This window comes from Neoarius graeffei, chromosome 24, assembly GCF_027579695.1.
Source record: "Neoarius graeffei isolate fNeoGra1 chromosome 24, fNeoGra1.pri, whole genome shotgun sequence".
NCBI lineage: Eukaryota > Metazoa > Chordata > Actinopteri > Siluriformes > Ariidae > Neoarius > Neoarius graeffei.
In genome coordinates, this window is record NC_083592.1 from 44771780 (window position 1) to 44795550 (window position 23771).

A 23771-nucleotide genomic window follows, 5' to 3' on the forward strand; every position below is an offset into this window, starting at 1 on the left:
ATAAAAGAATAAAAGATTATGGCTGTTAATAATCCAGAATTCTTGCCACATAGAACGACTACCAGACATATGTTTTAGATAGCCGTATAACAGCTGACATTGAGGCTATGGCAATGAAATTAAAAATAGCCTTGCTGTTGTTAATTAAATAAAGACATTCACCTTCATTAAATATGTCTCTGTCTTTTGGCTGTTACATTTTAAATTTCTTTAGGAGCTTGATGCTTTACTGTGGTATTGCTGGCCTTCGCACCATCACTTGTGGATTTTTTTTTTTCATGGCCGATGGATGTCTGCTTTGACATTTCGGAGTCATGCTAATATGCAGAGTCGAGCCAAAGCACAGGACTGTTGGTAGAAGGGCACATGGTGTGCTGTAGACTTTTGATCTCATGTAACGCTTAGTCACATGACCAAACACTCAGTGAATCTTTCACTGTCGTAACAGCAGAATCAATAACATGTAGTAATAATAATAATAATAATAATAACAATTTGCATAATACAAGTTTAATTGTCTTGGCAACATGTATCACACAATATTCTGTCCACATTCACTGGATATGAGCAGTCGTGCACTCTGATTGGCTACTCTACTACTAGGCTATCAGCTCATATACCATGAGTAGAGAAAAACAAAATGGTAGCGCGTGTTGCTGAACCAACCGAGGAAGAAATAAAAACTCTACTCGAAAACAAAACCCTAAAAATACAAAAAAAACAAAAAAAATGGAATAAAAATATTTGATGGTAAGCACATATCTTTTTTTTCAAGAAATTATTATTATTATTATTATTACAGCATTTTTCACAAATTGCTACTGTAATTTCGCTGGTTTAGGTTAGATTAGATGGATTACAGTGGGGCAAAAAAGTATTTAGTCAGCCACCAATTGTGCAAGTTCTCCAAAAGATGAGAGAGGCCTGTCATTTTCATCATAGGTACACTTCAACTATGAGAGACAGAATGGGGGGAAAGAATCCAGGAAATCACATTGTAGGATTTTTAATGAATTAATTGGTAAATTCCTCGGTAAAATAAGTATTTGGTCACCTACAAACAAGCAAGATTTCTGGCTCTCACAGACCTGTAACTTCTTCTTTAAGAGGCTCCTCTGTCCTCCAATCATTACCTGTATTAATGGCACCTGTTTGAACTTATCAGTATAAAAGACACCTGTCCACAACCTCAAACAGTCACACTCCAAACTCCACTATGGCCAAGACCAAAGAGCTGTCAAAGGACACCAGAAACAAAATTGTAGACCTGCAGCAGGCTGGGAAGACTGAATCTGCAGTAGGTAAGCAGCTTGGTGTGAAGAAATCAACTGTGGGAGCAATTATTAGAAAATGGAAGACATACAAGACCACTGATAATCTCCCTCGATCTGGGGCTCCACGCAAGATCTCACCCCGTGGGGTCAAAATGATCACAAGAACGGTGAGCAAAAATCCCAGAACCACATGGGGGGACCTAGTGAATGACCTGCAGAGAGCTGGGACCAAAGTAACAAAGGCTACCACACTACGCTGCCAGGGACTCAAATCCTGCAGTGCCAGACGTGTCGCCCTGCTTAAGCCAGTACATGTCCAGGCCCGTCTGAAGTTTGCTAGAGAGCATTTGGATGATCCAGAAGAGGATTGGGAGAATGTCATATGGTCAGATGAAACCAAAATAGAACTTTTTGGTAAAAACTCAACTTGTCGTGTTTGGAGGAGAAAGAATGCTGAGTTGCATCCAAAGAACACCATACCTACTGTGAAGCATGGGGGTGGAAACATCATGCTTTGGGGCTGTTTTTCTGCAAAGGGACCAGGACGACTGATCCGTGTAAAGGAAAGAATGAATGGGGCCATGTATCGTGAGATTTTGAGTGAAAACCTCCTTCCATCAGCAAGGGCATTGAAGATGAAACGTGGCTGGGTCTTTCAGCATGACAATGATCCCAAATACACCGCCCGGGCAACGAAGGAGTGGCTTCGTAAGAAGCATTTCAAGGTCCTGGAGTGGCCTAGCCAGTCTCCAGATCTCAACCCCATAGAAAATCTTTGGAGGGAGTTGAAAGTCCGTGTTGCCCAGCGACAGCCCCAAAACATCACTGCTCTAGAGGAGATCTGCATGGAGGAATGGGCCAAAATACCAGCAGCAGTGTGTGAAAACCTTGTGAAGACTTACAGAAAACGTTTGACCTCTGTCATTGCCAACAAAGGGTATATAACAAAGTATTGAGATGAACTTTTGTTATTGACCAAATACTTATTTTCCACCATAATTTGCAAATAAATTCTTTAAAAATCAGACAATGTGATTTTCTGGAATTTTTTTTCCTCATTTTGTCTCTCATAGTTGAAGTGTACCTATGATGAAAATTACAGGCCTCTCTCCATCTTTTTAAGTGGGAGAACTTGCACAATTAGTGACTGACTAAATACTTTTTTGCCCCACTGTAGATAAAACTTTATTGATCCCTTTGGGAGGGTTTCCTCAGGGAAATTAACATTCTAAGCGGAAATGATTTTGTCGGACGTTTTGTATAAAGTTTTTATTTATCGAAATTTTCAAAAAATAAACTAAAAATGCTCTGTTTCTCAAAATCCAGCGAATGTGGATAGAATAAAACAGTTATTCTACTCAATCTCGTCGTACACGGCTTATAGCCCTATCAGCTCATGTACGACTCGATTTTGTGGAATAGCTGTTAAATATTAGGCTATTTAATATGCTGTTAATGAATTTTTTTATTTTGCATATTTCCCACTGGCCATTTTAGCCACTGATATTTTCATCTGTTGGGCAACTACATGTGATATCGGCTAAAAGGCACAAGATATGCATTGCTTCCTCTCGCTGATTAAAAATGACGCATTTGGTCTTTGCAAATGGAAATGATGTACATGTTTATTTGCATAAGAGTGGGGAAGTGAGGTCTGATCACAAGTGGTCACTTGATAAATGCGTGGAAACACAATAAATGCCAGGTGTGAACAGATGTAATTGGAGCTGTCCTGATCACCCAGTATACATGTTAATATCAAGAGTGAAAGGGGTCAGTGTAACAATCATGAGGTGCTGTGCCATAAACCAGTGTGGCAAATACACACAAACACATGCACACACACACAAAAAAAAGACAGCCTGAACACGTATCTTGAAAATGCACTCCACCCAATATGTGTCCGATCCCTTTTTCCTGTTAAACTGCTGAAATAACAGAAGACATTTGGATGTTGAAACAGGACAGGCTTTTATATTTTACCACTCAACAATATGTCATGTGTTTGTTACTGGGTTTTTTTTTCCTTCCTCCACTGATCTTTTCAGCTCTTATATTTTTCTTAAAACTTTCCAGTCTGCAAAAATATATTTTGTCTATATTCAATTAAAAAATATCTTTAATCCTTTTTTTAAAGATTTTTTTTTTTTTGGGGGGGCTTTTTCACCTTTATTGGATAAGACCGTGTAGAGACAGGAAATGAGCTGGAGAGAGAGACGGGGAGGGATCGGGAAATGACCTCGGGTCAGAATCGAACCCGGTTCCCGGATTTATGGTATGGCGCCTTAGTCGACTGAGCCACGGCACCCCCAAAATAACTTTAATCCTAAGCAAATTCAGCTAACAGTTATCTTTTGATAGATTTTTATTTAAACAAATAAGTCATAATGAGCCTTATAATATTAAGCCTGTTTTCTAGATATTTTTACTCATTTCAAGCTCGAGATTGTCTGTCTTATTGGTGGATTAGTTTGCTCATTGCAAGCGTTTTTTTTTTTTTTTTTTTTTTTTTTAAATCTGCCAGTAGATTAAGACAATTTGGTCTAGAAATAGACTTCATGGTTGTTTAATAATCTGATGAGAATTAACTTTTTTTACTTTAAAGGGGTACCAAATATAATATATACAGTTGCTGATGTGACAAAGTAACGTATTCTTAAGTATTCTATCAAATTTATATACTAGAAAACAACGAAATATCTTGGTAATTGTAAATATAATAGTCGGTACACTAAATGGCACAAGAGTCGCCATTTTTAAAAGACCGTGACGTCAGCCCTACCCACTGCACTAGGAGAGAAGCGTGTAATCATGGTGTCGGGCGCATCAAGTGAAAGCGACAGCTCTCGAATCATACGAAGAGATCCCGCAAGACACACTGCAAGCAGGCTATGGCTTAGAAGGGTACCAGTTTGAACCTAGGAGAGGTACTCTCGACTCCGGTGATGACGAAAGAAGAGAAGAAAGCTCGAACTCGCTTGGTGTTTTTCAGCGGAAACGAGTGAAAAGACACGTCTGGAGGATCGTTATGCTTTCCATCGATCCTGTTATTACACCCGAAAGCAACACACTGTGGCATTGTGTAGCCGATCACTTACAATTCATCCTACTTTCCGATTCACACGTGCTATTCCCAACCTCAATGAGCCAACACAACTGGGCACATACATACGTCATGAGTGTTACGCAGAGAAAATGAACGTGCATTCTGATTGGATAAAATTAATATCATGGCGGGCTGTTCAAACTGCGGAAATAGTTTGCTCGAGCTACTTTCAAAACACTATAACTTTCCAACCTTAGAACAAAAAACTTTTGTAAGTCTTGAATAAGGTTCGTTAATGTGTGTTTTATTGTTATATTTACTCTATATATTGCCCTCTGTTCCCCTTTAAGATATCTTCGCTTTACTCTTTAAATGTACTGTGAAACAGCTAGCTATTGAACTAGCTAATATTTTTGTTTATTGATCGATTTATCGGTTTATTGATCTGGTAAAAAAGTCTGCATTCTATCACCTAAAAACATTTCTAAACTCAGGGGTCTCATGTCAAAACATGATCTAGAAAAACTTATTCATGCTTTCATCTCCAGTAGGGTTGATTACTGCAATAGCCTTTTCACAGGTCTTCCAAAAAAGACCATCAAAGAGCTTCAACTAATCCAAAATGCAGCAGCAAGGGTTCTTACAAGAACAAAAAGGGTAGTCCATATCACTCCAATCCTAAGGTCTCTGCACTGGCTCCCAGTGAGCTATAGAAGTTACTTTAAAGCATTGCTTCTTCTATTTAAAACATTAAATGGGATGGGACCCAGCTACCTACTGGATATGTTTCAATTATATGCACCAACTAGGTCTCTAAGATCACAGGAGAAAAACTTGCTAGTAATACCAGCTGTCAAAACGAAGTGTGGTGAAGCAGCCTTTAGTTGTTATGCTGCTAAGCTTTGGAACCAACTTCCAGATGAGATCAAAATGCTCCTACTGTTGTTAGTTTTAAATCCAGGCTCAAGACAAAGCTGTTTTCAGATGCTTTCACTTGATTAATTTTTACCTAAGTAATTAAGTTCCTTTAACATATAATTTCTTTTAATTTTGATTTTAATGATTTTACTTTAATTCTTTGTTACTGTGATCCTCGTAGATTTTGTCTGCGGGACGATTTTTGGTGATCCTCGTAGATTTTGTCTGCGGGACTATTTTATTTGGTGATCCTCGTAGATTGTGTCTGCGGGACGATTTTTGGTGATCCTCGTGGAAGAGCCACGGGAAGAGCGCGCTTTATGTGATCCTCATAGATTTTGTCTGCGGGACGATTTTATTTGGTGATCCTCGTAGATTTTCTCTGCGGGACGATTTTTGGTGATCCTCGTGGAAGAGCCACGGGAAGAGCGCGCTTTGAGTTAAACCCATAATAATAATAATTAATCTCGAGGCTGATTCCTTTTTTGAACTTTTATTTCATTTTATTATTTTATTTCTACTATTGTTTAGTTCTTATTATTTTTCTTCCCCAATTATTTTATGTAATTTTATTTTCTATTGTTTACTGTTCTGCTTTTACTTCTGTAAAGCACATTGAAGTGCCACTGTGTATGAAATGTGCTATATAAATAAACTTGCCTTGCCTTATTACAAACAGTCAATCTGAAAACCTTTCTGTAACGGAGAGACAAAACCTAAACACCTTGCGTCATGTAGATTTGGGGTTTGGGAAAAGCATGTGCGATTGAGAAATGCTCGCATGTTGAGAAACTCCTGTTTTATTTTGCAGATAAACCTTCATCTCGTTTGCTTGTTTTTATAGTTCTGTTCAGCTGAGGTAAACCGGTATTTGCAAACCTCTACCAGTTGACAGATTTCTTTCAGTGTCCTGTATCTACCGGCATGCTGTCCACTGCTAGCGATCAGTCGCACGTGTTTCCACAGTAAGAGCGATTGCCAAGGCCGAGGCCGAATTCCATGGCAGTGAGACAGACTCCAGCCTGCACCTGCTCCACAGAGAGCAGTTTTCTGATGGCATCCTGCACGAGAGGAGTGGCGCTATGTCACCCTGCCTGTAAACTGAATCGGACAGCTGCTTGGCCAGGTGTTGCTGAGCATTTGACAGCCTACGTTGGTCATTGTGGCAGACAAGGATTTCACTCAGCGAGTTGCTGATTTGGAAAACTGGTCGCGAATATGATCGTGTCATATAGTGAGGGTGGGGTGGATAGTATGCACTAGATACTTTTACAGTTGTTATGCCAATTCCAGGATTGTACTTCGCCACTGAGGTGGCATGGGGTTGTTTTTTTGAATAAGGCAGAGCCATGAATTAATATTTCCAGGCCACGAGTTAATATCTAGAGGCCAGAAATTATATTTACCTTGTGCTGAAATATTAACTTTTGGCCATGAATTGTATTAAACCCACAACTTCATATATTATTTGAATGTCATACTTAATACATGGCTTCTGTTTAATTATTCAGTGCGAATTCGCAACGATAATGACTTTATCGTCTTTTTGCATCATTCCAGGAATGAAGTGTCATATTACTCGTCTCCATGCTTACATTCTTATACCACAAAGGTACACCATAACTCTGATTTCTTTCTCATTCATTTAAAAATATAAATATTTTAGGACCACAAAATACATTTTGAGAAATATATATATATGTTATTTACCAGCTGGGAGGTCCGTATGGTGAAATACCGTGACCAAGGTCTTGAAAGTACTGAGCGAGGCCCTCTGGGCTGAGGTCAGTATTCAAGGCCGAGGTCACGGTATTTCACCATACGGCCCGACCTTAAGCTGGTAAATAATATATTTATTTTTTCTTTACCAAATTCTAACAGAAAACGAGAGCGCCCAAAAGGGAAAACCAAGCCGCCATTTTGAATTCTCATTCACGGCTGTAATGCAAAGTGCACTTCCATGGCAGGAAAAAAAACTACATTTTGCCACCTATGTAGTCCCCCATTTATACAAAATTGAGTCATTCAGGATTCAGCCATGTTTTTGCTCGGCGTTAGCAACAGTTACAGGTTTTTAGCTTTCTCCTGAAATGTTTTCTTTTATTTCTTCTTCCTCAGGGTAGTAAAACTAGCTTTCGCTGTGAACACTGTCGTTATCGCTATCCATGATGTCAAATTAATGCTATTCTCCTGAGAAATGCGAAAATAAATGTTGACAAATTGCTACGATGTTTTTTTTGTTGTTGTGAGCGAGTGAGTCGCCCAGGGTCTGTAACTGGGGTCTGTAACGTAGGATATGGACCCTCTCGCCAGCCAATCAGAGCGCAGGATTTGATGGAAACCGGACCGCGAAAAAAATAAAATATATTAATTCATGGCCATGAGAAGCACTGCACATGGCTATGTAGAGTACATTTGTGGTCACACTTTATATAAGGATAAAAACTGTATGGCAGGACGGGAAGATGATCCATTAGGAGGTGGTGTGATGTAACCCAACCTGAAGCGTAGATACTGTGACTTGCCAACAGTTACTTTTTTTTTTTTTGAATTTACAAATGAAAACACATCACTTGTTTTAGCCACTTCTAGTTCATTTAATGTTCCTGGACATCTCTGAGAAAATTGGTTCATTCATTTTATTATTTTATAGCAGCTATGGTGAGGTGGTTCCCTCACCAGCGTGATTTTTTCCTTTCTCTGGAAATTACTGAGACCAGAAAAAACCAACAACCCCACATCATGTCACCGTAACCTATAAACAAGAAAGTGCAAAGAAAAACGAAGACCTTACTGTGGAGGAAAACGGAAAGCTTCACAATATATTTCTGAAGTAACATGTTGTAATCAGTTTATTATTAGCCTAAGTTTATGTGGAGCGTCTGCTGTGCAAGTTCCTGTGAATGAGCTGTTACTATAGAAATGACAATGTATTAGAACAAGCATGTTAGTATAAACCTACCATTTTAAATGACACCCATAACTACCATGCTGATGATAAGAAGAAGAAGACTTTGTCACACGTACAATTAAGCACCCAGTGAAATTTCCTCATCTGCATTTAACCCATCTGAAGCAGCGAACACACACATGCACACAAAAGTGAGCAATGAGCACACATGCATACCCAGAGCAGTGGGCAGCTATGCTACAGCTCCCAGGGAGCAGTTGGGGGTCCGGTGCCTCGCTCAAGGGGACTTCAGCTCAACCTCAGGCCATGGCTACCCCATGCTAACCTAACCACATGTCTTTGGACTGTGGGGAAACTGGAGCGCCCGGAGGAAACCGACACGGACACGGGGAGAACATGCAAACATGCACCCACCGGCCACTGGGCTCGAACCCAGAACCTTCTTGCTGTGAGGAGACAGTGCTAACCACTACACCACCGTAGAGAATTTAATGCACGTTTTCAGATTGGAGAATTATTAGAGGAAGAACCAAAGAGATACAGTAAGTGCACACATGCACATATTTATAGGACACTTTCAAAGCAGACAGATCTGTAAAACAGAAGGAATGAAGTTTATTGTGAAACAGGCACTATGATGCCAGAAAGGAGTTTAAAACCAAACAACAAGAGATGAGTGATTGCAAGTGAGTGAAGCAGTTTTGAAGAGCTGTGCCTGTGAAGGCAGCCATGGCACTTGGCAGCTGTGTGTGCAGCGAGCATGTGAAACCATAGCTACATGCCTGGAGCACGGGACTCTCATCTGACCTGGACAGCCATAGACAGACAGTCATGGTCTGGGCAACACACACACATATATATTCACTTACAGCGTCCATCATAAATCAAAAGAAGAATCCAGTAGTAATCTCAAACAAGCCTGGTTACATTGGAGTTGTTTTCTGCAGAACCACTTGGGTCCAAATTCCTCATGAAGAAGTAACCTTTCTCATGCAGCTCGCTCTTGGTGTAGATTTAATTTCTCATTATGGTCTGCCTTATTCAACTCAACTTTTTCCCAGTATAAGGTTGTCCAGTTCCTCTGAGTCAGTGCCCGCTGTAGCGTCACGTTCCTACTCTTGGCTGACAGGAGTGGAACCAGATATGGTTTTCACCCCAGTGTTTGACATGTGCGTTGTGAAATGCTTTTCTGCTCACCACGATTGTAAAGAGCGCTTATTAGAGTTACCATAGCCTTCCCGTCAGCTCAAACCAATCTGGCCGTTCTCCTCTGATCTCTCTCGTTAACAAGGCGTTTTCACACGCAGAACTACAGCTCACTGGATGTTTTTTGTTTGTCGCACCATTCTGTGTGAACTCTAGTTCTAGGAGATCAGCAGTTTCTGAAATACTCAAACTATAGCACCAGCAAGCATGACATTGTGTCAGTCACTGAAATCACATATTTTTTTTTTAATGAGGAGGAGTACAAGTGGTTGGTGAAGGGTATATAATGTATTGTGGCAAAGTTATGCTGTAATATTTTTGTGATTTTTTGCGAACACTGTCTGTCAGTATGTGTGCAGTGTGTCGAATTCCCTACAGCCTGACCAGTTAAGGTCATCGCAAATCAACAAAGGTGACAGCCAGCCACTGTACAGGGAGATGTTTGTTTGTTGAAGGGAGCTTAAACTGGGATATGAGTTTTGAATTAAATGACTGATTTTGCTTGATGTCTGTGAGGAAACACCAAGGGAAACGGAGGCTGCGCTATCCAAATGTGGAAAGTAACGCTGGAAAGAGAGAAATGTCAGTGAGGTAAATGTCACCGTAAATACACTGTCGTCAGGAAGATTAATTATCATAAGTCATGTTTTCATTCTGTCCAGAGATGTCGGAACCTATAAGAATAGTAGATGAAAGTCATGATGCCTCCTTGCCCCGTTAACAGAGACCAGAATTAAAAAAAAAAAAAAAAATTAAATACAGCTGCTACAATGCGCTGAGAACTTCTCCAAAAATTACAAAAAAGTGTTTTGACTAACTTGGCACTTATTTTGACCAGTACCATGCTGGATGCGCATTTATCGTCTTGTACTTTCAAACCGCTCCTGCATATATTGCTGAGCTTTCCATTATATTTTCCACTGAGCAGTGCTCATTAACCTCAGAAACCACTGTTCAAGAGCTGAATAAATGTACTAAACGGAAGAGAATTCTGTGCAAAACTAAGTCACCTGCTTTATCCAAGGGTAAACAAAATGGGGCATTAGTGCTCGCCAGAGGTGGACAAAGTACCCAACTTCATTACTCAAAGTAAAGATCCCGCTGGTCAAATGTTACTCCGATACAAGTGAAAGTTGTCGAGCCAAATTTTTACTTAAGTTAAAGTACTGAAGTACTTGCTTTTAAAAATACTTAAGTATTAAAAGTACATTTTCTGTCAATGCATTGTTGTATTATTGCCACAACGCTTACAAAACCTAACGCCGTTACCAAAGACAGAAATGTGAATTCACAAAATGAACGCATGCTGTGCCATCATGGTGGTTTAACGTTAAGCTAGCTAGTCAGTGAAACTCCACCTGACATGTTAACAAACTCTTTTCAAACTCGAAATCATATTGAGTAGCTAACACTACTAGAAAGGAAACGTTTCTACATTGTTTATTTGGCAAGATTATACTAAACCATATTTCTGAAAGGACTTCAGATAAGTTAACGTTATTCATGTTAGCGTAACTCCATTTTTACATGTTAACTAACAGTGTCCAAGTTAACTAGCTATGTGTTAACGTTAGCCATGGACAAGGCGATGGCAACTTGGCGGGCAAATCCATAGAAAGTCATTTGACTTACCAGTCTGCATAGCTATTGCAATGTTATCGCTAGCTCTAAAGCACAGACAACTTCGTTGCAAGCTTTCTCTTGGAATAAAACGTTTACATCCCTCAATATGCTTCCGCAGGTTGGACAGTGAGTTTTTGTAGGCTGTGATGTGGTTCGTTTTCAGCAAACATTTAAAACGAAACGTATCTTTTAATCCTTTCAGAAAACTGAAACATGGGTTCTAGGTAAAGCCATGGGTGCGTGCATTCTCCAGAAGAACCGCCTCCTTCCATTCTGCCATCAACTGATCGTGTTAAGCAATGATGCTGAGAAATCATCGAACTTGATTTTATCCAGTGACGTGACCCTAGTGATTACTGATAGGCTGTCTCAGTGTCACCTGCGAAAAAACCAATCACGTTTTAGAGAAGAAAAAACATCCGCTTTCAAAGCCACTTCATAGTAACGAGGACCTTGACAGAAATGTAGTGGAGTAGAAAGTACAATATTTGTCTTTCAAATGCAGTGAAGTTAAAGTCATAAGTTTCCAAAAAAATAATACTCAGGTAAAGTACAGATACTCAAAGTGTACTTTTTGAAAGTGCTCAAGTAAATGTACTTTGTTACTGTCCACCTCTGGTGCTTGCACCAGGTAAACTCATTGTTGTGGGCCAAGTTCAAGCCCAGTGACCGACGGGGGGCCTTTCTGTGTGGAGTTTGCAAGTTCTCCCCATGTCTGCGTGGGTTTCCTCCGGGTGCTCCGGTTTCCCCCACAGTCCAAAGACATGTGGTTAGGTTAACATGGGGTAGCCATGGCCTGAGATTGAGCTGAAGTGCCCTTGAGCAAGGCACCTAACCCCCAACTGCTCCCCAGGCGCTGTAGCATAGCTGCCCCCTTCTCTGGGTATATGTGTGCTCATTGCTCACTTGTGTGTGTGTGTGTGTGTGTGTGTGTGTGTGTGTGTGTGTGTGTTCACTGCTTCAGATGGGTTAAATGCAGAGGAGGAATTGACTGTGTGCTTAAGTGTGTGCTTGAGTGTACGTGTGACAAAGGCTTCTTCTTCTTAATTGTTAGAAAACTAAAACAACACTTTGGAAAAGCTTTCCTCATCTTAAACAAGCACACAGCTAGTCTCAGATCAGTGTGTGTGTGTAGTGTGTATGTGCTCGAGTGCAGTAGAGGGTGACCTGGATTTCCCAGCAACTCACACGATGCATCAGTTCTGCACTAGTGTCCCATTTAGGATCCTGCATGTGCTAGTTGTTCTCAGAAATATGAGAGGCGCACACACACACACTTATCTACAATAGCTTCCAAACTGGGATGGTTTGGGCTCGTGCGTGTGATTTTTCTTTCGAAACTTGAGCTGTCTCACCCTGGAGAATGTTTCACTGCACTTGGACCAGATCGTATTTTGCTCTACTTTAGGACTTTGATTAGAAGTCTTTGACTGACTCTAACCACAGTTTGATCGTATTGTGAGGAATGGGTCGAGTTGTGGCATCTTTCTTACCCAAGGCATGTTTGTGTCTCGTTCCAGACAGTTTTTGGTGTTTGTTAACCAAGCTTTATTGAGAGAGCATGTCTGGTGAGGATTACTATTATTTTTAATTCTGTCTCGCATTAGCTGGATGACCTTTAGCAAAGTTAGATTTGTTAATGATGTAGTTTCCTGAGCTTTAATTCGTTTGTCTGGAGCACTTCAGTTTTCATACCACCATAATGCCTTCTGAACATAGAGACAGCAATTCTATTAAAAGCACACAATTTGGCATTTCTTACCTCCAAGTTAAAAAAAAGTTATTTACCAGCTGGGAGGTCCGTATCGTGAAATACCGTGACTGAGGTCTTGAAAGTACTGACTAAGGCCCTCTGGGCCGAGGTCAGTATTCAAGGCCGAGGTCACGGTATTTCACCATACGGACCGACCTTAAGCTGGCAAATAATAATTTTTTTTTCTTTACCAAATTCTAACAGAAAACGAGAGCGCCTGCAAGGGAAAACCGAGGCGAGCCGCAATTTTGAATCCTCGTTCACGGCTGTAATGCAAATTGCTTTCTCCTCGGTATGCAAGTGCACTTCCATGGCAGGAAAAAAACTACATTTTGCTGCCTATGTAGTCCCCTATTTATACAAAATTGAGTCATTCAGGATTCAGCCATGTTTTTGCTCGGCGTTAGCAGTAGTTACAGGTTTTTAGCTTTCTCCTGAAATGTTTTCTTTTATTTCTTCTTCCTCAGGGTCGTAAAACTTGCTTTCGCTGTGAAGACTGTCGTTATCGCTATCCATGCTGTAAAATTAATGCTATTTTGAATCCTCATTCACGGCTGTAATGCAAATGGCTTCCTCCTCAGTATACAAGTGCACTTCCATGGCAGGAAAAAAATCTACATTTTGCTGCCTATGTAGTCCCCTATTTATACAAAATTGAGTCATTCAGGATTCAGCCATGTTTTTGCTCGGCGTTAGCAGTAGTTACAGGTTTTTAGCTTTCTCCTGAAATGTTTTCTTTTATTTCTTCTTTCTCAGGGTAGTAAAACTCGCTTTCACTGTGAAGACTATCGTTATCGCTATCCATGATGTAAAATTAATGCTATTCTCCTGAGAAATGCGAAAATAAATGTTGACAAAAATTGCTACGATGTTTGTTGTTGTTGTGAACGAGCGACTCGCCAGAGGTCCGTAACCGGGGTCCGTAACTGGGGTGTGTATCGTAGGATACGGACCTGCTCGCCAGCCAATCAGAGCGCAGGATTTGATGGAAACCGGACTGCGAAAAAAATAAATATACATAATAAAATGCCCTGTTGACTTGGAAGTCCTACTTAGAAAGTGAGGAAATGTCTCCTCAACCCCATCTTCAGCACATGTCATATCAATGTGGTAGCTCACAGCATTCAGCAGTAAATATCCTGGCTTGAATGCGTTGTGGTCATAAATGATGTAATTACACCGAAGGACTAGGATCCTTTGAATTCTACCAAGGACCGAGTCTTTCATTCAGAGAATTTTCAAAGATGCGTGTGTGTATCTGCAGCATTCTTGAAGCACCCTGCACACATACAAGGCCAAACCTTTTCAATGACCACACCTGACTAGCCTCTGAAGGACGTGACTCGGACAGACCCGTTCCTCCCAAAGAAGAATCCTTGACTTGGAGATATACCCGAGGTCTCACTGAATGGTTTATTGAGCGTGGAAATGTAATAAATTATAAATCGGTCACCAAATCTCTACCCAACTGAACACCTGTGGGAGATTTTGGGCTGATGTGTTAGACAGAACTCAACATCACCATCATCTAACCACCAGCTGAAGGAATATATTTCAGAAAAATGGTGTTCATTCCTTCAGTACACTCGTAAAAATTATACTGTGTTGCATTGAAGCCGTTCCGACCGCTCGTGGTGGCCTGACACCTTACAAAGACACAGTGGCGGTTTTTCCTTTAATTTGCCACATCTGTGTGCAAGCCGAGATTGGTTAGAGACACGCACACAGAGATGGTTTAGTGCTGTTTTTCATGTATCTACCCAGTGATTACATTACTTATGCTCTTTCTTCTCTCCCTTCATCCGCTCTGGGATTTATCTCTCTTTTTTTTTCTGTTCTTCCGTTTCGTTTTTGCGCTTTCTTCCCTAACCTTTCATTCTACCTTTCATCCCTCCTTTCTCCTCCTCCCTTCTCTCTTCCTCTCTCTTGCCTTTCTCATGTCTTATTTACCTTGCTGCTTTAATGCCAGAGCTTCTCTGAGGAACTTTAACCCTCACCCTGCCCTTCTGCTTTCACTGTGTCTCGGTCCAGGCAAGAGAAACTGTGCTAGATTTTCATTATAATTCCAGACGCGGATGTGCTCCTTTAAGACCCGGTCCCACAATACCAATAACTATAACTATAAATAAATCGGTCCTGTGCAGTTTATGTGGTTTGTGGTCACATCAGATCGATAATGATACCTGTAACCCAGGCCTGGGTTTATCCGTATCGGTGAGATTGTTTCTGGAGGGATTGTTTTTTTCCCTTTCCTTTTCCCAGGTCTGAACCTGATCCGATAAAACATCTGACCAGTCAGGTAATTGTTTACATGTGACATTGTCTGAGCACGTGCTATTTTTCCCCGGGCATCTTTATACATCCTTGTTACATCATGAAATCATGGAATACGGATTCACGGGAAAAATAATAATACAAAGCATGGATCTTTTATTCACGGATATGTGATTTTCCATGAAATATAAATAGTAAATTAGTATAGGTAATCGTATGGGGCCGAGTAAAATTAAGGATTAATTTCACGAGGGATTTCAAATTTCAAAACTTTGAAATCACGAGTGAAATTGATCCTTAATTTTACTAGGAACCATACGATTACTTGTTTATAATATATAGGGCCAAATTCATACTTCGGAAGCCATTCAAGTTCACAACGTTTGTCATTCACGTTTTCCGAACCAATCAGGGCGCGAGACTATCTTGCACGTTTAAATCAGTTTCTAAAGCGTCTTTCATCATGACACGGCGACACGACACGAGGATTTTGGACAGGATTTTAACATCTTTCAGGATTGATCCGGGATATTTCTCTTGTCTCAGATGCCGATCCAATGCTGCCTGCATTACTTTAAGAGAGTCTGGTTCGTAGTTTTCCCCATTTTCTTTCCTCACTTCTGCATAAAACTGCGATAGCACCTTGTCTAACTCACAGCATTCATATGCTACTAGAGAGTCGTTTATTTGTCTTTCAGCGGCCCATTTCTTAAACACGGAAAGTCAAAAATTCGTACTTTTTTTGGTATTTTAATTTTCGCTTGCAGCTTTCAATTGGTTTATCGTTTCTTCGTCAAATATAGCGAAACGCGGCATTGCTGAGTCAGCCATTTTGTTGACAAAATTTGCTCATTTTTGTAACCGTAACCAAGCAACGAACTCTCCAATAGCATTTCAGAAATACGGCCCCGTGTTAAGGAAAAAAGCCCTCCTTGATTGACCAATCAGAATTGAGTAATTTGGCCCTATGTATTATAAACAAAGTAACTGTATAAATGCAGGTAAGATATTTTAATTATGAACTTCGGCAGTCCAAACATTTAATTGTTTTAGACTTCTTAATTTTTTTTATTCGTGATACATTATCTGTAAACAATCTGTAATATACTGAAATGTCCGTGACCAATCCATAAATTATTAGCATCCTTGATGCATCCGTATTAAAATCCATAACCACTCCATATTTTGTGTCCTTTTTTATTATATTTCTGTAGTCCGTGACCTATCTGTATTTTGTCAACCACTGGAATGTGTGCACGGGTTGTTTTGAAGTCCAAGCTGTACAGTATGACCCGGAATAATGTGCTACTACTTGCGAAAAAAAACCCTTCCATGACTGTTCCTAAGTTGCATGCATTTATTTACCTGAGTGTCAGGACCAAGCGATATTATAGTCGGGATTATGGTTGTGGTAGACTGGAACTAAATTCAGGCAGAGGTATCGTCAGAGCTGTAGTATAGTTATTAGTGTTGTAGGACCGGGCCCTTTTATTTGTCCAGAATCAGAGTGCAAACCGTGGTCTCCTTTGAGAGCACTACTTATTGTATCCACCATCAGTTTTAACAAGTTTTATTATTTTAGGGTTTAGGTGCATCAGAAAGATAAAAATTTTTCCTCGTGTATGTGAATACAGAGCATACTGAATAGTCTCAGCTCTCTGTTATGCTGCACGACCGAAACGCAGGCTGTTGACGTGGACTGTAGGGAACACTTGTGATCTGGACTACATGTAAGACTGCTGCGTTCAGCTGGACCTCCGACACCCTGGATCAGATCGAACGTCATCCAGTTTCGTCATCCAGTGTCATCACTCTGCAGGCAGGGAGCTGAACTGCCTACGGTCAGTTCCAAAGCAGAGCTGGCTGGCTCCAGGAAAAATGGGGAGATGTATATGCATCTCATACACACACACACACACACACACACACACACACACATATATATATATATATATATATATATATATATATATATATATATATATATATATATATAATGTCATGAGGTAGAAGCTGGCTAGAGGTGAGAGATTGGAAGAGATGTAACGATTTCTAAATGCACAACTGCTTTATAACACAATAAAGACTAATGACTTTAATCATTTATATTCTCTCTGTGTCTCTTTGTCTGCTGCGTCTTTTCCTTACTTTTACATGTTATTTGTTTGCTGTATGGTGATGAGACTAAAAAATTTACTGGCTGCTAAGAAATAAACCAGCAGAGGTTGAAATCATCAGCATGACGTCATGTAGCCTTAAATGAGAGGACTATAGACAGCTGGGTGGTGTCTTGTGACCTTTTCCTTCCTGCAGTGTTAATAGATTCATTCTCCTTCAGACACAAAGCCCTGTCAATGCGCTGTCTTCCTTCAGTCATCCTCTCACACTGCTCTCAGGCTTTTTAAAGACTCACGAATATTATTGTCACTGTGATTACTACGATGTGACTGTCTTGTACACGATATAAAACAGCAACCGAAAATGCATATAATATGCAGTACCTCAATATTATTGGATTACTAACAGGGTTTTGGCTGCGCTGATGCACGGTTTTATGCCTTAATCGGAGTTTTATATCACTGTGTCTGTCTTGCTGATGTTTTAACACATCCATCTTCTCTGCAGATCATCAGAAGCTTGAACGAGAGGCTCGAATCTGTCGACTGCTCAAGCATCCAAATATTGGTGAGGAAAAAAAAATATAATAATGACTTTATTTGTATTCCCAGAAAGAAATAACTACAAATGTAGAGATAATTAAACAAAATTTCAAAGAAAATCCAGTCTAAAGGGATATTTAACAGTTATTCCACGAAATCGAGTCATGTACGAGCTGATAGCCGACGAGGCACCACACGTCTCGTCGGCTATCAGCTCATATCCGACTCAATTTTGTGGAATAACCGTTTTATTCTATCCACATTCACTGGATTTTGAGAAACGGAGCTTTTTTTTTTTTTTGAAAATTTGATAAGTTATCCGACAAAATAATTTCTGCTTCAAATGTAAACAAACCAGTGAAATAACAGTAACAATTTGAGAAAAATACTATAATAATAATAATTCTTGGGGAAAAAATGCGTTCTTACTACCAAATACTTTTATTCCATTTTTAAAATATTTTTTGGGGTTTTGTTTTTGAGTAGAATTTTTATCTCGTCCTCAGTTGGTTCAGCAGCATGCTCCGCCATTTTGTTTTTCTCTACTCATGGTATATGAGCCGATAACCTAGTAGTAGAGCAGCCAATCAGAGCGTGCGATTGCTCATATCCAATGAATGTGAATAGAATAAATGTTATTTACCAGCTGGGAGGTCCGTATCGTGATATACCGTGACCGAGTCCTTGAAAGTACTGAGCGAGGTCCTCTGGGCTGAGGTCAGTATTCAAGGCCGAGGTCATGGTATTTCACCATACGGACCGACCTTAAGCTGGTAAATAATATATTGATTTTTTTCTTTACCAAATTCTAGCAGAAAACGAGAGCGCCCGAAAGGGAAACCCGAGCCGAGCCGCCATTTTGAATCCTCAATCACGGCTGTAATGCAAATTGCTTCCTCCTCGGTATACAAGTGCACTTCCATGGCAGGAAAAAAACTACATTTTGCCACCTACATAGTCCCCTATGTATACAAAATTGAGTCATTCAGGATTCAGCCATGTTTTTGCTCAGCGTTAGCAACAGTTACAGTTTTTTTTAAATAATATTTGTTTTTTTCTTTTCCAAATTCTAACAGAAAACGAGAGCGCCCGAAAGGGAAAACCAAGCCGACGCGAGCCGCCATTTTGAATCCTCATTCACGGCTGTAATGCAAATGGCTTCCTACTCTATATACAAGTGCAATTCCATGGCAGGAAAAAAACGCTGGTTACGAATGTAACCGTGGTTCTATGACTAAGTGGAAGACCGCCAGGGCGGTGCTGAAAGCACTAGCGGAAGGATCTTTGCATCTGCGCGTTTCGAGAATCGCATACAAAAGTTGTCATCTCATGACGTATGACGTGCCTGCCTATATAAGGCAACATCCCATGTCATTTGGCCTCAAGATCATTCTCGCGCAATCCGAGTGACCAAAGACGCTGGCGGTCTTCAACTTAGTCATAGAACCACAGTTACATTCGTAACCAGCGTTCTATTTCCTTCACTCCAGACCGCCAAGGTGGTGTTGAAAGCACTAGTGGAAGACGAATACTAACCCAGTCACAAGGAATTCAGAAGAGCATCACCACCTTCTGGAAGAACAGCTGCACACCGCAATGGCATGGACGCAACATTTAGCCTGTAATACCGGGCAAATGTACATGCATTGGACCAAGTTGCAGCAGCACAAATGTCAGAGAGTGGTACACCCTGGAGAGCTGCCCTTGATGTTGCCTGAGCACACGTCGAATGGCAGCGGACAGGAGAGGGCACAGTACGTCCCATAGATTCATAGGCATGGGTGATTGCCTCCACAACCCAACGGGAGAGCCGCTGCTTGGACCGAGGCCTTCCTCTCGGAGCACCACCAAAACAAACAAACAATTGGTCTGTCATACGAAAGGCTGCCGTCCTATCAAAATAAAAGCTCAGAGCCCTGACAGGGCACAACTCTGCACGCAAGTCCGTCCTGTCCACCGGTATAGCAGTCAGCAAAATCGGCTGGTTGCTAAACTGGGGAGATAAGACTTTAGGGAGGAAAGCTGGGTTAGGCCACAATGAAACACTGTCAAACACAGGGCCCCAACAAAGACAAACAGTACTCACTGAGAGGGCATGTAGCTCACTCACACCCCGGGCTGTTGTGATGGCAAGGAGAAAAGCCGTTTTAACAGATAGCCACTTAATGTCAGCTGCTGACAGGGGCTCATAAGGAGGCAAGCAAAGGGATTCGAGCACAGTGTTCAGATCCCATGACGGACTCCGCACAAAATGAGGAGGATTAAGATGAAATGCCCCTCTCAAAAAGGCTACCACCAGCCGGTGGGACCCAAGTGAAACACCTCCAACCTCTGAACGGTGGGCTGTTAGTGCTGCAACATACACCTTAAGTGTAGATGCAGCCCTGCCAAGCTCTTAAAGGTGCTGCAGGAAATCTAAAGTCTGTGGAACAGAGCAGCTTAGGGGGTCGATGTTGCGTTCCGCACACCAATCACAGAACACCTTCCACTTGCTTGCATACAAGCGTTGGGTAGATTCTGCACGTGCATTCACCACAGTGTTCCTGATCCCTTCTGAACACTCCAGTAGTAGCCCCGGGGCCCCAAGGGCCACACCCAGAGCTTCAGGCATTCCGGACATGGGTGTTGAATCCTGCCCTCCATCTGCATCAGCAAGTCGGGCCTGCTGGGCAGCTGACAAGGGGGTCCCACTAGTAGTGACAGCAGGAGCTGGAACCATGGCCTGGATGGCCAATGAGGAGCTATCAATAGCACATGGTGACTGTGATCGTGCACACGGCAGAGAGTCCTCCACAACAGTGGTAGAGGGGGAAAGGCATAAAGGATGGCCCTCGGCCAGTCGTGGGCCAGAGCATCCTGGCCCAACGCTGCCGTTTCTTCTCCCAGGGAAAACCATGTTGGACAATGAGTTGTCGGACTGCTCGCAAACAGGTCCACAGTTGCTCTCCCATAGGTTTTCCAGATCTGTTCCACCATGTCTGGATGCAGTTTCCAATCCCCTTGAGACACCTTGCTGCGTGACAGAGCATCTGCCACACTGTTTAGGTGTCCAGGTAGATAAGATGCTCTTATGGAAAGGAGGTTGTCCTGAGCCCATACTAGGAGACTGTGAGCCACCTGAAGCGCAGCTACAGACATTGTGCCCCCCTGATGATTGATATAGAAAACAGTTGCCACATTGTCTGTACGTACCAATACATGTTTGCCCCGTAGCACTTCCTGAAAGTGGCGCAACGTCAGAAACACCGCCATCAACTCCAGTGCGCCACGGAGCAGGCCAGGTGCCGTTCACACCTTGCCGACGCCAGACTCCACCCCAACCCATGAGGGAAGCATCTGTCCGGATAACCTCCCACTGTCCCGGTGGGGGACCAAGTGGAACTCCATGAGTGAGAAAGTGTGCCTGGGACCAAGGTCTTAGCATGAGCATGCAACGGGGTGTTATTCTCACTCTCATGTGCCTGTCTCGCACTGGACACAGACGCAGTTGAAGAAGCCATCTCTGAAAAGCCCTTAGCCACAGAAGACCCAGAGGAATGACTGCTGAGGCCGCTGTGAATTTCCCCAACAGCTGAAGGAGAGAAACGTAACGCTGAGTTCCCCCGACACGAAGGTGGTTCACTCCAGTGAGAATTGAACTTATTCTGTCTGGCGTGGGACTGGCCAGCATAGTGTTCGAATCCAGGGCAAGGCCGATGAAATGTGTTGCCTGGACTGGGACCAGTTTGCACTTCCTCTGGTTCACCCTGAACCCCAGAGCCGTAATGTGTAGTAGCAACCGGTGAGCATGTTCCCTGGCCTGTTCGGGCAATGCCGCACAAAGAAGCCAGTCATCCAAGTAAGGGAGCACTCTTATGCCCTCCTTCTGAAGGGGTTCTAGTGCTACTTGGACGCATTTCAAGAACACCCTTGGCGCCAGAGAAAGTCCAAAGGGGAGAACTCTGAACTGAAAAATCTTTCCCATGAACGAAAAACGAAGGAAGTGCCTGTGGTCCGCGGCAATGGGTATGTGAAAATAGGCGTCCTCAAGATCTACGGTCACAAACCAGTCCTGGTTTGTGACCGCTTGCAGTGCATCTGTTGTTCGTAGCATTCAAAAAGGAAGCACCTTCAAGAAACGGTTTAACCTTCTTAAATCTAAAATCAGCCTGAACCCACCATCTTTCTTTGGAACGAGAAAATAAACTGAAAAGAAACCCCCTGGGTGAACAATGGGGTCGACCATCTCTATGGCTCCTTTTTGTAGTAACAACTGAACTTCTCTCGACAAGGCTTCTGACTGTCTTGGATTGGTTATAACTGTCTGCCTCACACCCGAATGCATTGGTGGCCAGCGGCGGAATTGCAGGCGGTACCCTTCTGAAAGGGTGGTGAGTAGCCACTGGTTGTTATTTCGCGCCAACGCGCTAGCTGGCTGCCTGTAAAAACTCCTGCCACTGGCCCTGACCTGTCAGTGGTCCTGTCCACGTTTTTCGGAAGGGATGGGGGGGGGCGACAACGGCGGGGTGGACCCGTCTGTCGAAAAGGGCGAAAACTCACATGTGGCTGAGCGCCACCCTGCCTGGCCAAGGGAGGTGGGGGATTGGGGGCCTGCTGCTGGGGTCGATGGGGAGACCTTTGTGCAGCTCTAGGGGCCACGTGCCTAAAGCATGAGGCAGAAGGGTTTGGCGGAGCTCTGAATGTGGGTGCTATGCCCACATGACGGGAGCAAGACTCTGTAACAGACACATGTCTGTCAAGGGCCTCTTGTGCTGCTGGCCCAAAGACCTGTCCAGGTGCCAGTGGGAGGTGCCTCAGATTGTTCCTGCATACGTCTGGCAGAGGTGATTGAGCCAGCCACACTTGTCGACGGGCTTGCAGCAAGGTGCCCAAGGTAGTGCCACACTGGTTGGCAATGACACCCATAGCCTGCAGTGTAAGTTCCAGTACCTCAGCTGCCAGTGGGTCTGCCAATGATGTGTTGAGTGTCGAGTGCAGCATAACAAGCATGTGTGCCAGTGAGTTAGACACCCTGCCAAGAAAGGCAGTAGAGTTGTAAGCATGAGAAAGTAGCTCGTCTGTGCGGTGGCACTCAGCATTAGGGCAACGCACCTGCTCCCGAAGTGCTTCATCGGGAGACATAATGAGCGAAGCAATGCTTGATTTGACTACTGGCATGCTGCCCAAGCCAACAGCACCGGGGTCCTGCATCGCCGCAAGCATGCAAGACATCTGGTCTGGATGGGCAGCTTTCGTAGCAGCCTCCAGGGCAGAGGCCACCACAGAAGTAAAGTCACGACACTGTGGAATTACCGGAGAGGCGCGCTGAACACGGCGCAGGAATATGTTCTCAGATCCGGTAGGAGGCGCGGGGGTGTCCAACTGCAAACGTGCAAGCAAAGCCTTCAGTGTGGCCTCCACTGAACCCACCACTGAGGCAGACTCCCCAGATCGCCCAGAGGTAACATCACTGCCCGAATCACGGGGCTCAACACCTGGCAGGACTTCGCTTGGTGGCTGCGCCGAGGAAGAAGGCTGACTGAAAAAGGTGTCTGAGGCAGCCACAGACATCACTTCCTCTTGGTCAGGTGGCTGAGAACATGAGCCAAGGCACTCCGCGCAGCGATCATGTGCATCCAGCACCTCCATTAGGTTGGGGCAAGTGGAACACCTCACTGAATCCATCTCAGTGTCTACTCACCCACGATTTTTTTTTTTTTTTTAAGAAAAGAAGCAAGGTGTAGCGCTGCTTGCTAGCCTGGCAACCAAGGCTAGTGAGTTCGCAAGCGCAACTTTACCGCTACAGACAACGATTTACTAGCAACCAGAAAACCGATGCTCACGTAAAGTTGTAAGTACACATTAACGTTATTGGCAACCAATTCGCTAACTCACTCAACACTGACAAACCTGCCGGCAACCGAACAGTTTGTGACAAGACCGATATAATAGCCGTCCCTGAAAACTTGGCAGCCAAGATTCAATGACTATCGATGCATAAACAACCTCAAAATAATGTTAACCAAGTTACCTTAGCGACCAGACAGCTCGCGTGGAGTCGAGTCCCACTGAAGTCCTCTTCAGTCACGAGTTGCACTGTAGATTGTCGCAGGTATTCCCACAGTTA

The 23771-nt window shown here is 42.8% G+C and overlaps 1 protein-coding gene across 36 annotated transcripts in view; it reads left to right on the forward strand.

Moving 5' to 3' along the window:
- The window catches only part of camk2b1 (calcium/calmodulin-dependent protein kinase (CaM kinase) II beta 1), a 147265-nt gene that overhangs the window by 22487 nt on the left and 101007 nt on the right, over positions 1 to 23771 (forward strand). For all 36 annotated transcript variants that reach the window (XM_060907316.1, XM_060907335.1, XM_060907323.1 and 33 more), the window contains exon 3: positions 17631 to 17690. In XM_060907316.1, the coding sequence (XP_060763299.1) occupies positions 17631 to 17690 (60 nt within the window). The remainder of the gene's footprint in view (positions 1 to 17630; positions 17691 to 23771) is intronic.